This window comes from Halichoeres trimaculatus, unplaced genomic scaffold, assembly GCF_033239565.1.
Source record: "Halichoeres trimaculatus isolate MK-OKI-2021-1 unplaced genomic scaffold, fHalTri1.1 fHalTri1_scaffold_13, whole genome shotgun sequence".
NCBI classification, from domain to species: domain Eukaryota; kingdom Metazoa; phylum Chordata; class Actinopteri; order Labriformes; family Labridae; genus Halichoeres; species Halichoeres trimaculatus.
In genome coordinates this window covers 8107083-8121752 of record NW_027437191.1, presented here as the reverse complement: position 1 = coordinate 8121752, position 14670 = coordinate 8107083, and the positions used below count along the sequence as shown (strand labels likewise).

The following is a 14670-nucleotide window of genomic DNA, read 5'->3' as shown; positions in this document are numbered from 1 at the left end:
TGTTTTATTCGACTTTGTACTGCAGTGCTCTATGAATATGTTGTTGCAATTATACTGAAGAAATATATAAAGACCTTGCATTCATCATTGGACTTTTTAATGTGTCATTTCTTCTTCCATATGTTAAAACTGTGTTGCAGAGCTGAAGAACATAGTGTTGTACTGTGCAGCAACATTCTAGAAAGACTGAGTAGTTACACTCTTTACTGACTGGCATACCAAATTTTTCCATGGCTTTCCGCTCCAACAAGACACGTACAGTGCAGCAAACATTCCTGTAGAGTGCAAACATGTCACTTTCTTACCTAAAGCAGCAGCCTTAAGAGGCAGCCAACAGGAAAAGTAGAGAGACCAAACAAGCAAAAAGTGATACAGGTAAGTCTTTCAAATACCCCAGACAGAAAACAAGAGTTAAATGTTCAAAGAACTGTTTTAATTTTAGGGAAACACTTGAGTTTCACCAGAGAGCTGTTAAAAGACACTAATACAACTTTCATGGTTATGCAGAAATAATTCAGGAATTGATAGACAGTTTGCTATTTTATCACACATTTCAATGCTAGAATGAAACTTTGACCCTCTGGTGCACAGAGGTGACTACAGTGGACAGCTGTTTGAAGAGTGCTCTCTGCTGCCCCACTCCTTTGAAGTTCATTCAGTGGTCAGTGGTTGTAACTGCAAGAAAATTTTCTCTGCAAGATGACAGCTAGAAAGCCACACAAGTGTAACCCTGCATATTGTGTACCAGACTTGGCATGTTAGCACAGGCTAATCATTGGTATTTGACACATACCTGATCAGTAGAAAGCCAACTTGTGTCGCTGAAAGCAGGTGAAAGTCGAGCCAAGCTTCAACCCCATTTAGGAAAAAGCTTTATTTGTTTGGTGTTTCATTTCACTTTAGTTGTGTTTTTCTTTCTCCATGCTAAGTCCACCATAGTAGCCACTCAGGATAGCTTCCTCCATTCACTAATTAACATGACAAGTAATTTGCGCTCTGTTATTGGATGATGTTATCACGCCTACTCACCGCCCAGAAATGTCACGATACAACCAAAACATCAACATACAAAGAGAAAAGGGGGTTGGGGAAGACATAGAAACTGACAAACAAGTATAAAGGCTCAGAAAAGATGAGAAAGCAGGATTATTCCTGTAGAAGTTAACATTTTTTTCTATATAAAAATCCTGCAGACTGTACCTTTAAGCTCATACTGTTGAATATTGAATACACAGGCGCGTACATTCCAATAGAGACCACATATCTGTAATTTTCTGATGTATGTGTATATATATATATATGTGTGTGTGTGTCAATTTTTTTTTATCTTTTATATTTTTTTTCATTTTTGAAAAAATATTTATTTATTCTTATTTATTCATTTTTATTTTTATTTATTTATTTATTTATTTATTGGGGGGGGGGGGGGGGGGGGGGGGTGCTGACAGTTTTTCATTCCTTTATGGTGTTACCGAATCACCAGGTAGCAGCTAGTTAGCTTAGCTTAGTACAAACAAGTTTGGGAGTAAACAAGCATGACAGAAGATGACGACCTCACATCAGAAGCTGCCTGTTGTCCAGCACCCAGCACAGACTATTTGGATGTCGTGCCACTACTGTTCTGCTATAAAGGTAATAAAACCTTATTCCAATGCATCCTAAAGCTTTCTTAGAAATTTGCATCTGTCTTTTCGCTCGTTATCTCTCGCTAATTGTCGAAACGACCCATGCTAGCTGCGTTCCCCTGTTAGCAGTGTTTGTGCTAATCTGGCAATTGCTGCCCCTAGCTTAATGTTCACTGATAGAACAGAGGAGTGTTACTACTTGTCACTATAGTAAGAATTAGCAGCAAAAAATCACTTTAATTTTTTGCAACTATGGTAGCAATGGTAGAGTCCTTGTTGAACATTAATAACTTGATCAGTTTGTGAAAACTTTAAACAGATAAAAAGTGCTCTGTCTTACTGCTAAGCTAGCCAAAGTTAATAGTGTTGATAAATGTTTTAATGAATATTGGTTGTGGTTTGTGTGTTGTCTGTCAACATTAAGTTTTTTTTCTCATTTCACAGATCTTTACAACACTGATCTAAAGATTTAATGAGGTAAGACACACGTCATTAGCATGTGCAGTCACTGTTTGAACCACCAAACATATCCTCAGTTTACTCTATGTAATCGTCTGTGTGTTCTCCATCCAGCATTGGTTTTCTTTACAACTTGAGTTCAAAATTAAAAGTCAAAAGTCGCACTAACAGTCTCAGTCAGTCTTCTAAACAATCAACCACAGCCTCTTTAAAGTCATGCACACTATGGGCTTTACAAATGTGCAGTGGCATTTTTCTGGTGATTCACAAGAGTGACACATGGATATCAAACTTAGTTGTGGTTTGGGATCAGTCAGGAGACAGTGGTTGTGCCAGAAAGAAATTCCTTTTGATTAACATTTGAGCAGAAAAAAAGAGAAAAAAAGCTGGATGTCAGACTTATACAGAAGGTTTTCCTCAACCACTCAGACAGTGTAGCTCTGCTAACACACAATTTTAACCCCTGAAACCCTCACATGCATTAACTAACAACCACCATCACTGTCAGCCATGTCCAATGTGGTATCTAGGCTGATGTGTTCCTGCCATCATGCTGTCTGAAGCTATACTCTCTCCAGAGGATTAAGTTACATTGAGATTTAAAACTCAAAGGTCAGGGTAATGCAAATCCATAGGCTTAGGCATTCCGAATAGTCCTCTTAGATACTCTAATTCCTGTGGGTCGCAATGTCTATCCTCCACTTGCTCTCGTTGACCCAAGAGAGGAGAGGGAGAAACAGCCTGGTTATGTGCTTACAACATAACATTAGGTCAAAAGTGGGACACAATTAGCAGAGGATGTTCTCGTGTTATGCTCATAACTATAGAGGTACTTAGAAATCAGTCTGTCCATCCGTTTGTCTGTGCAGAACGATAAGGCGCTTGGTAGGTCTACTGTGGTCCCTCAGTGATTCCTACGTTGACTACAGATGAGTGCCGCGTGGAGGGAAGCCAGACACATGTTAACCACATTGCCACAGAATAACAGATAAATAACCACAGATGTGAAGACAGGGGAGAGAGCAGAGGGAGGAAAAACAGAAAGGAGAGGGAGAGAGGAGAGAGCAACATAAAAGGGAGGGGAGGGTTCAAAAACCTTTGTGGCTAAAGATGTTATCTAAAATATTGAGTGAGGCAAGAGGTCTCAGGCGGATGTATTAAAAAACTGGCGAATGCACTTCACGGCTTATGGAGGGCATATGTATCATGTTGCTCAAAGAGTACAATGTCGTTCTACAAAAGGTCAGAGGTGCTTGTACATTTGAGCTGAAATTAGTTGCTTTTATTTCAAACATGGAATGTCAAAATATCCAAATTCAACAAGCATGCTTCATCGTGCATCTACATTTTTGCAGTCTGATGTGTGTGATGTGATTCATTCCTTTAGTTAAAGCGCCGGTGGCCCAGGCCAGGTGCCAGCGCTCGGTGGTTGCAGATCTGTTTACTTTTGTAGGCTGGCAGGAACATGAGATTTCCTCTGGGTGTACTGCGGCTGGTCGACCTGAAAACAGCACGGCTCTTTAAGTCCCTCGCTGCTCCCGTTACAGGCAGTGGAACACTTGTGCTGAGGCTAACCCCACGCAAACAAACACACACTCACACACAGACGGACAAGGGTTCATTGAAAGCCGTGAAAATCAGTTGATATGCTGCTCTAATGCTGCAAACATACATCCAAACAGAATAAGTCTGTACTCAGAATGTGACTGATCTACCAACATGACTTTTAGGATTGCCAGGAGTTTATGGATTATCAGGGGTTTGACTTATTTCAGTCCACCTTAACACAGAGGGAAGCTTTGTTCTGGGATGATTACTTACATTAATCTTAATATGGAGCTTCCATTCATCAGAAGTCTGGAGACGTAGAGCATGATGTGTGATTCATAAAATTAGGTGTTTTTATTCTGCTTTCTCTGGTTGGTCAAAAGAAAGACTCAATTCTGCTCAGAGCTAAACGCTAACGTCAGCACGCTAGTAGCAGCTTCTGAGTCTCTGTTACACCAAAATATCTCATGAAGACAAATATTCACTTCTGGCCTTAGGGTCTGTATCCACAAACAGCTTTTTGTGTGCTGGTATTTCCCATTTTCTATGTATCACCAATGCAGTTTTTGTAGTTTGGCACTCTGTCCCTTGCTCAAAAAGGCCCCTGCGTCAGCTGTTTTACCACAGTTTAACAGCCAGAGAGTCCAACCTCCTGCGCCAACCACTCAAAGTCAAGACGGAGCAGGGCTTAAAATGTTAACTCTGGCAAAGACATGTATGATATGTATATGACAGCATGTTTTATAAAATTAGATTAAAACTTGAAAAAATAAATAGCTAAAGTTTTCTACAGTAAATAAAGTTTTTCAAAATTTCTATGTAACTGCAATAAAACTCGACAGAATTGAGTTTTACAGGAATCCAATGCAGTTGAATTAATTTTTTGTTTGGTTTTACATGACTGATTCTTAAATGACCATCTAGGGCTTCCATAGAGTAGACAGAGAGAAATTCTGTGCAGAGAAGCATCAGAGCCAAAACAACACAGTTTTGAATGGGTTTCATATGGCTGTCTGATTAAAAAAAAAGGCTGATGCCGATATGCCCCAAAATGCCAAATATCGGCCCCGATAATCAGCCCGGGTGATAATCGGTCTATCCCTAATTTTTAGGTCCAGAGCTGCTGTGAATACAGTGACACAATTAAGCCAAGTGCGTATGTAAGGCAGACATCTGTAAAATCAATTAACATCAATGGCACATACATCTGTAACTTCCTGCTGTCATGGAAACAACTGAATCTGCAGAATGGACAAGAATTATGACAATCAGCTTATGGGAACATACAAGTGCTGATGCTTACCAGGTACAACCTTTCAGCAGGATGAAAGATTAGGTAAAGTCACAATTTCAAGTCAGAGTCCAGCGACAGGGAGAACGGCTCATTACACATGAGTAAAAAAGTAAGATGGTTTAATTCAGAGAGTTTTATCCTTTGGAGAACATGAGGTGCAAAAACAAGTTCCTGTTGCAGCATTTCTACTGTTTCCTTAAGCACTGCTTAGACTTAGACTCTTAAAGGCATGCTGTTGCTTTACTTGTTTTTCTGCTTTGCGAATGGTATAAGGCAAAGACATCCAAGCAATGAGTATCTTTTCACCACTTTCAGTTATTTTGTGAAAAAAATGTGGAGGGAAAATCTGTAGGCATCTCTGGCCAGGATTTGAAGTAAATCAAAATTATTGATACTGGATTTGATTACTAATTTTTGATGTGGACTACGAATGAAAAAATGAATAAACTCGTCACTCAATTTTAAATAATGTTGTTAATTATATAAAGTGAGATAAGGGCAAATGACGCTTCATTTTCACTAGCTGATCAATTAACAACCTGGTAGATGACAACTGTGGATCAGGTTCCTCCACTGCAAACCCAGACCACAGTAGTTGACGAGTGATGCTGGAGGAATACGTTGACCTGGCATTGTTAAATAGTTAGCATGACTAGAAAAACACAAAACTGTGTCTATGTATTGTCTTACTGCAGCAGTGAATGGAATACAAAATATTTTTGTGATTTCTAGTGTCAAACTGTCCTCCCTTCTTTAAATTTCTCATGCTCCTCAACCTTGCAGATCATGTTCAGGCAAATTGTTCTATCAACCTGGAGCAATATTCAGCCCGATAATCCCGACACTGGACATCAATATCCTCAGAGGAGTCTGAATAACCGACATTCTTTGGATGAACCAGACTCTACAAACTTTTGTTTGTTTACTTATGTCCAGTGGAAGACTTAATTTTCTCCATTTCTCCCTCTCTGTTGATAATATAATCAAAAGAGCAGCCAACACAATACCTTTGGACATGAGAGGGGCCTGCAGAGCCAGTAGTACTGAGGCGGCAGCCAGCCAGCCATAACAACATCAAACAGCCCCTAGCCTCCAGCGTTTACCCAGAGCCAAGACCCTGGACCAAAAGTATGATTGCTTGTTCTTTGTGAGATAAGAATGCAGACAAGCTTGAAGGTTATTGCGCACAATATATACAGGTATGAAGTGGCCATAGTGGTAGAAGTGGATGGATTGTTGGATAGAATTTGCTAAAATGACTTCAGATTGTGCTTCTTGGGTAGCATGCATCAATGCAAAATGTCTTGTTGAATTTTTTTTTTTACTGTGCAAAATTAAAATTTTAACCCCAGAAATCATCACCATCACCTCCATTGTTTACGCAGTGAACCTTCATGGTCTTAGAGGAAGCATAGATGTGTGAACCAGGCCTCTGAATAGACTGACAAAGAGCACCCTCTTGTGGACAGTTGGACCAAGAACACATGCCTGATGGTACATAACCTTTACCTCTAATTATTGTGCTTAAAAATTAAAACAGGTGTTTAAAAAATTTAAAGTTTCATTTGAAGTGTTCAGAAACTTTTTATTTGAGATACATTTCAAATATTTATATTACTTATGTTTCCTCCTTAATAGCTTTTGTTGAATGAGTTTTGGCTCTTCCAATAAACAGCCATGCCTACACAAATTGAGATTAATTTGTTAAGAAATCATTAAATTGGCATATAATTAGTTCAATACGGCTTTGGCAAATGTTCGCTTGACTTAATATCACAAGTTAGCAGAACAAAAAAATCTGACCAAACAGGTTTTAGAGGGTTGGGCTTTTTTCTCTTTGTCCAGATCACCTTAGTTGTCCGCAACATACTGAGAGTACTTGTGTTGTTATTCATATCAGTGTGCTTTCATTGCTTTAGTCTGTGCAAGCATTAAGACTTTAAAGATAGGTTTGAAAGGAGAACCTGCAGAGCGGTTAAGGGTTAAGCAGTGTTTGACCCATTGTATTACCATGAGCAAACATCCAATTTACAATATCCATCTGTGTGACTTAGCTTATCCCTCCTGTATGCATGTCCTCATTAAACCTATGTGACACTCTCTGTTGACTCAAATAACCACGCTTATTTCACTGCTCCAAGAGATGTGTAATTGTATTAAAGTGATTGTTTCCTGCTCCGTCATCTGAAGTGAACAATGGCAGGATCTGATGTGTGAAGTACATTTTCTTACGTACTTGTACGCTCAGGTTGTCAAATCGGTCCTATTTTCAGTCATGGAGGAATTCCCCTGTTTCTGTGTGCTGAAACTGAATGGTTAGGGATGAACTCTGTGATAGAGGGCAGGACACTTTAAAGTTATAAGCATTAGCAAAATGGTAAACACACAAGGGACCTGACATAAACTAGCAAAACAAGTTTTAAACTGCATTTTTGTCATGGAAATTTAAGCTGATGCCGTGTCTTTTCAATACACAACCAATGAATTGGAGGCTTTGGTTTTGCAAAAAGGGTTAAAAAAAAAGACTTTGACAAAAAGCAAAGAATTGTAAGGACTTGAAATTAAAGGATTTGCTATGACCAACTTAAGACCTTTGATGCCGAACATATCATATTTGATACATGTGTTTGACCTCTGACTCATTAACATGATAAATAGATTCCTGAAGAGCATGCCCAAAAATGTTTAAAAGAAAAGAAAAAAAGGATTTAACCCCCTCAAGGATTGTCATTCCACTACAGGCAGCTGAAGCTGTATTTAAGCCCTTTTGGTATGGCTACTCTCATGAAATCATTCACTTTTTTTTTCAGGAAAATCATTGCTAATTTTAAAGATTTTGTGGTAAGAATGAGGATACGTATTTTTTTCATTAAAGGAATGCTTACTTGCTCAAAAACTTAAAAAAAAAGTAGCCAAAATGGCCCAATTTATTAAATGTAATACAAAATGTATTTATAAAGGATTTGATAAAACAATGTTTTTTTATGGATTTTGCTAAAGTGGTTAATAAACATCTATGTACCAAAGAATTTGAAAATTCTGCTTGTTTTTTGATGAGTCAGGCTTCACAGGGTTAAAACACAACCTTTTTAAATTTTTTTTTTTTTTCAACCGAGCATATCGTATTTCCATGGTCATTTTTACTTCTTCTTTAAGTGATTACCAAGGCTTGCATAAATTGAGTAATAAGCAAATTATCAGATACATCAGATCTGTACAGTAAACACATTTCTTGAACGTATTACAATCAAGGTTATCCAGAACTTAATTGTATTTCATTGAATGAATGAATAAATGTTCTTGCTTCAGAATATGCGATGCTAGTTCAGAGGCGGCAGCATAGCGCTGTTTTAAGGGGGAACCCTACACGATAAAGCGAAAACGTTTATCCCGCAGGCCCCAGCGAGGATCGAACTCGCGACCCCTGGTTTACAAGACCAGTGCTCTAACCACTGAGCTATGGAGCCCGATGTATTAATGCCGAAGTGCATAAAAGATTTCAAATTTCTCTTTTGTCACAACTAAAGAGGAAGTACTGACGTAGGTACTGTACCGGAACACTTAAAACTCGCTGTCATACCCCCGATTAACTGATTTCGCTTCTGACTTGCTAACCGACGGGTTCACGGTCTGTCGGACTTCACGGCTTCGTAATGGCAGTTTTTCAACTCCTGCTTGGCTGGACTGGTCAAACAGTTCTGTTTCTGCTCTTTTTGTTTTTCATTGCATTTCTTGGTTACTGCCTCTATATCAAACACACTCATAGCAAATATGACCACATACCCGGGCCACCGAGAGACAAGTAAGCACTTGTGGTGTAGTTGCCGCGAACGCGTACTTCACCTGATTTAACTTCGCTAAAGTCAGCTAACGCTTGCTAAATCGACGAACTTGAGTTAACTATCACCTTACAATTTCTCTCCTCGCAGTTTCTTTCTAGGTCATTCACCAACATTCCTGAAAAAGATGAGAGCTGGAGGTAACATACACGACACATTCCTCCAATGGTGAGTGAAAACGATGCTTTTCTAATTAAATTATAAGCTGTTAAAATGTCCAGGGATCTGAGGTCATTTCAGGACATCAGGACAAACAATTGGGTCGAGTCAAATGGGGTTGTTCCTTGATGTTTGAAAAGATAACCCCTTGTAGGCTGCTACGTGCTCCAAATAGTTCAGTCCGTCATGTCAAGTTAAAATATTTTATTTGTTGCAATGTCTTGGCATTTATCAAACATTCATCTATTAATAAAAATGTTGTGGTATTTGAAATTCAACGTTTAAAGTGAGATGTCCCTTGCAGGGCAGAGACATACGGGCCTGTTTGCAGAGTAAATGTCCTCCATTTCGTTTTACTCCTTGTGTCCTGTCCAGAGACAACTAAGGTAAACACCAGTTCCTAGACCATGTTGGTCAAAAGACTGAAATCATGAGTTTCTACACATTTAAGATTGTAAGCAAGTTAATAAGCCACACCTTGCAGTTGTTTGCAGGTTACTGTATATTGCGTAATCAGCCAGCATTACCTGATGAGTGTTTTTTTCTTGTTATTACAGATGTATAAAGAGTATGTAAAATTCAATTGCTTTGTCAGACATATGAGCTTCTTTTGGTATGTCACCTCTTGGTGAACTGCTTTAGGATGCCTGTGATTTCTATACCATTGCAATACTCACCTGCTCTTGTTTGGTGAAGCAAATTACCTAAATGTCCCTACTACTTATAAGACTGTTTCACCTTATGTACTCAGATAATACTTGCATTAAAGCTAATTTGTCGCATGACTTTGTTTTAGGAGGTCCTGATGTCTGCAAAGTACCCCAAAGACAAATTCCTCTACAATAGGCTCTTCTATCTCTTCAAAGAAAGGTTGTTGCTCACAGTTCCATTAGCCTTGCTCTGTGCACTGTTTGTAGATAAACTAATACAGAAACTTTTTTATTCACAACACTTTTATATAAGTGGTACAAGAACAAGTAAGTAAAACTTAAACTAGTCGTCAGCTTTGCTTGCAAGCTTGGCAGTATGTTTGGTGTGTATTTTTCAACTAACATAATGGACCAAGAAGATTTGTTCACTAATTTGAAGCCCATTCTGTTTTGTTGTTATTTGGTTTTTCATTTGGTGCTACATTTATAGATTCCTTGGTTATGGCCTGGTAACAGCACAGAACCATGAGATGTGGTATAAACAGCGCCGGATCATGGACCCTGCCTTCAGCAGCTTGTAAGTTATTTAAAGACAACACAGCGCCACAGCATTAACACTACTAAACTGTTTCTATTGTCTTTTTTTGCTTTGGAAAACTGTACGCAAACACATTTCTGTTGAGCTTTGCTGATACGTTCTATGGCTGCATGATACCATACCATTGTTTGCAGGTATTTAAGAGGTCTAATGGGCACCTTCAATGAAAGAGCAGAGAAACTGATGACTAAACTTACGGAAATGGCTGATAACAAAACAGAGGCCAACATGCTTCACCTAGTCAACTGTGTAACGCTTGATGTTATTGCTAAGGTATTTTTGCATAATCTACTTTGTGTCTTACTAAGCAGAAGCCGTATCACTTTTTTTTTATCTAATCAACACAAATTTAGAAATTCCTAGCAGACCCGGTTGAGTTGAAATGATGTTATTCAAGTAACTTTGTGTTTGTTTTTATGATAACTCAGGTTGCTTTTGGTGTGGACTTAGACCTGCTGCAAAAAAATTCACCTTTCCCTCAAGCCATTGAGACATGCCTTAAAGGGATGGTGTACTACGTTAGGGATTTCTTTTTTGAGGTATGTAGTGTCCTTCTGGACTATGACTGAACACATGAAAATTTATTACAACAAACTAACTCTCCAAATTGTTTAAAATTATAGTACAAGCCCAAGAATTGGCAGTTCATCAATGAAGTGAGGGAGGCATGCCGCCTGCTGAGAAGTACTGGTGCTCGATGGATTCAAGACAGAAAGGCAGCAATAAAGAATGGCGATGAAGTCCCAAAAGACATCCTCACCCAAATCATCAAAACTGCTGGCAAAGGTGACCATATCTGAAGCTCAGATTAAATCAGGTCAGATAAGACAAGACTTAACCTTAAGGTGCAACAGGGTCACAATGATTACAAAACAAAAAAGTTCAAGACTTAATAGCAATCCTTTATCTGCTAAAAACTGTATAGGATATAGTCTTATAGGAAAACTTTTACAATAGAACATGTGTTTCCTTTGATTTCAGTATTGTTAGATTTGCATTACAGGATGTTAAATAACCCTTCACCTGATCACAATCACATACAGTAAACATTATCTCACCAGGTTAGTGGGTCAGTAAATAATGACAAACAACTTTCAGTCCAACATGTCAATGATTAACTTTCACTTTTTAATTCCATGTTAAGGTGTTTGGGCTATTTTCCATTTATTTGTATTTTGATTTTACTTTAAATACAGAGGAAAGCATGTCTAAAGAAGATGAAGAGTTCATGTTGGACAATTTTGTGACATTTTTCATTGCCGGTGAGTTTCTATTGTTTTTTTGGTTTACAATATTTCACACCAACATAGTTTTTTTCTTTCATACATAATAGGACTTGTACTTTTGAGGGAACAATTAATCAAAAGTTGAGAAGTGTTGAATTGACCTTTTTCCTCCTCGGTTGAGATAGCTTTATTTAAAATTTATCACCGTATGCTGAAGTTGGATACTCATTTTAATACTTTGATCATTGGACCTATTTGTACACTTATTTATTTCTTTTTGTCACCTGTAACATTTCAGGGCAAGAGACAACAGCAAATCAACTGGCTTTTTGCATCATGGAGCTGGGAAGACATCCTGAAATACTTCAGAAGTAAAGACCTGAGACACAAAAAGGTTTCTTAAGATGAACAATCAAACATGAAACAGTCATATTCACAGTTGTTTTTCTCTGTAGAGTGAAGAAAGAGGTGGATGAAGTCATTGGGATGAAACAGGACATTAGTTATGACGACCTGGGTAAACTGGTCTACCTTTCACAGGTACTGCTAATGAAGAGATGTTTTAATTCAGTCATTCAAATCCTAATTGGAGTAAGCATGATGTGGTGAATCACAATATTTCCCTCACTGACGCAGGTTAGCTTCTTCCCTAATTCTATTTTTGATTATGAAGAATGATGAAACATTTAACCAGGATGAATGGCCTGCCATTTTTTCATTCTTCTTCTTCAATGTGTTTCATGTATTTTTCAACTTTTAAAAGTGAGACCTTTGATAGACAACCTCACACTGTGATCTCCCCCCAGGTGTTAAAAGAGACTCTTAGGATTTACCCAACAGCCCCAGGCACATCTCGTGACATACCACAAGACCTTGTCGTTGATGGTATCCACATACCTGCAGGAGTCACTATTTTTGTGAGTCACTTTGGAGCATGTTTAAACCCATGAACAGAATGTCATAATGATCTCTTTTTCGTAAAACCCAAGTTCCAAAGAAGATGGGATATTGTGTAAAAATGTTGATGACAACAGAATTTGATGATTTAAAGGTCATTTTAAACCCTTTATTCTGAAAGAAACAAAAACAAACAAAAAAAAAAACAATGAAAGGACAGATGCTGAAATGTTTTTTTTGTCTTAGCACTGATACATTGAAATAAGAAAAATGGAACTTTAATGACAGCCACATCGTTTTTAAATTCAGTTCAGCTCCTATGTCTGCGGAAGAATGGAAAGATTCTTCAAGGACCCGCTGAAATTTGACCCAGATAGATTCCACCCAGATGCTCCAAAGTAAGTGGCTCATAATCTCGAGATAAGTAAGTTTTGTTATTTGGGTCAGAATGCTGAGTCATAATTATTTAATGAGGATATCACTTATCTGTTTCTAAAGGCCGTATTACTGCTACTACCCCTTTGCCCTGGGCCCACGGGCATGCTTGGGACAGAACTTTGCTCAGGTTGGTGGTTAAATTAATAGGTAAATGACACAAACAAACATGAAACACATAGTATTCATTCGATGTGTGATGTGGTGGTTGCAGATGGAGGCTAAAGTTGTGATGGCCAAGCTGCTGCAGAGGTTTAACTTCACCCTGGTGCCAGGACAGAGCTTCGATGTGTTGGACTGTGGCACTCTCAGGCCAAAGGGTGGAGTGGTGTGCTCGGTGAAACACAGGGATTACAAAATGGAAAAGGACCAGCAGTAAAACCTGGTAAAGAGGATTCATAGTATATAATGTGGTGTAGACTGGGTTATTGGTTTGCTTTAACTAACTTTCTGATTGTTGCCTTAATATAAGCCCTTTATGCTGCAAGTTTTTAAACACTATTTTTATGTGTTTATAAGAATTTAATTATACATTGGATGCTACTTTAAATGGCAGACACTTATATAAAGCCAAATGCATTTATGTACAATGATTTTCATTTTATGTTCAAGGATAAAAAGGGATTTTTTTTTAAAGTTTTTAAAAATATACAAACTCTCAACTCTTGAATAAGCTAATCTTTAAGCACTGACTGATCATTTTCATAACCACTATGTATCAAACTGTTTCCTGCTACAGAAATCATTGATGCTGCTGTTTGAGCTTTTTATTTACCAAATTATTACATTGTATGTATCATTTATACTCATTTGGAGAAAATCAAACTTGTTTTCTTCGACATAATAAATGCTCATTTGACAGATGGGTTTCACTCTTTATTTAGGTTGGCTGCCTATGATTTTTAGTAGAAACATGGCGTTTCTGAACATTACCAACATTGTCCACAAGAGGATGTTGTAACCACACCAAAAAGCTCACTGTTGTTACTGTTTTTAACCTAAATGTAGGAGTGAAGTGTCTGTGTCATAATAAGAAAGCTAATCTGAATGCTAATGTTCTAGTTGGTCAGCGAGTCCTGAGAGGCCACAGCTAATGGATTCAATCATGTTAAGCAATAACCTGGAGATAGAGAGCATCAATGCTCCTCTTCATGGCCCACAGTAAGGATTGCTGGTGGAGATTATCTAACACCTTCTTTGAGCTATTCATTTTGATCCACTAAGCAAAGTGATAGGTAAAACTATTCTATCTGTAAGAACGGTCCAATGTAAAAACTCATCAGGTGCATGGAAAACCTCCTCCCTAATGACACAGCCATAGCTAGGTTTAATCCACAAGGGCAACTAATTGCTCCATCATTAAGATGATCTAAACGATGGATCCAAAAAACTGAAGCACCTTAAAAGATATTTTCACAATACACAAATGCTTTAAGCTTATTTGGATAAAAACATTTCAGTTTTTAAGTTTTTATCTAAGAGAATTTCGAGTTTAGAAGTTCTAAAATTATATGAACAGTAACAACCAACCATGGGGTGAAAATAGCAATTAATTTGTTTAAATTGTGGATATTTGGCTACATACCTCCAGATACTTTCTCTGGACTATGGTCCATGTCAAAAATCTGTAACATAGGTTTTAAGATAAGACCTAATTCAGTCATGGACAAGCAGAACTTACTGGTATGGCAACGCCACTTAGACAAACTATAACAATACAAGCATAGTATTAGACCACAGTGTTTTAATCAAACCCTTTGAAAACCAGTGTTGGTATCAGTGGAGTGGCACTAGACTGGCTTTAATGCTACATTCAAACAGAACCTTCTTTGCCATGCTGGGTGATGCTCCTCTCTCTTGTGGTGTTCCACAGGGGTCAATTTTGGGTCCCCTCCTTTTTACTGTTTGTATCATACCCATTCCTGGTATAGTTTTCTTTA

At 38.1% G+C, this 14670-nt stretch overlaps 1 protein-coding gene and 1 non-coding gene across 3 annotated transcripts; one reads left to right on the top strand and one right to left on the bottom strand.

Moving 5' to 3' along the window:
- Positions 1 to 1497: 1497 nt before the first annotated feature.
- LOC141801712 (cholesterol 24-hydroxylase-like) lies at positions 1498 to 13436 on the top strand. Of its 2 annotated transcripts, XM_074684899.1 has the most exons (16): positions 1498 to 1632; positions 2070 to 2102; positions 8856 to 8933; positions 9229 to 9310; positions 9721 to 9794; positions 10065 to 10151; positions 10307 to 10445; positions 10601 to 10711; positions 10796 to 10958; positions 11369 to 11434; positions 11697 to 11769; positions 11854 to 11938; positions 12205 to 12315; positions 12605 to 12693; positions 12794 to 12860; positions 12945 to 13436. In XM_074684899.1, exons 2-16 carry the CDS (start codon positions 2098 to 2100, stop codon positions 13107 to 13109), a joined length of 1395 nt encoding a protein of 464 aa, XP_074541000.1. In that variant the 5' UTR covers positions 1498 to 1632; positions 2070 to 2097; the 3' UTR covers positions 13110 to 13436. The 2 variants fall into 2 exon arrangements, with proteins under 2 accessions (XP_074541000.1, XP_074540999.1); XM_074684898.1 differs by lacking the exons at positions 1498 to 1632; positions 2070 to 2102 and adding an exon at positions 8458 to 8728.
- On the bottom strand, positions 8321 to 8393 carry trnat-ugu (transfer RNA threonine (anticodon UGU)). Its single transcript has one exon. It is a non-coding gene; the product is annotated as a tRNA-Thr (tRNA).
- Positions 13437 to 14670: the final 1234 nt, after the last annotated feature.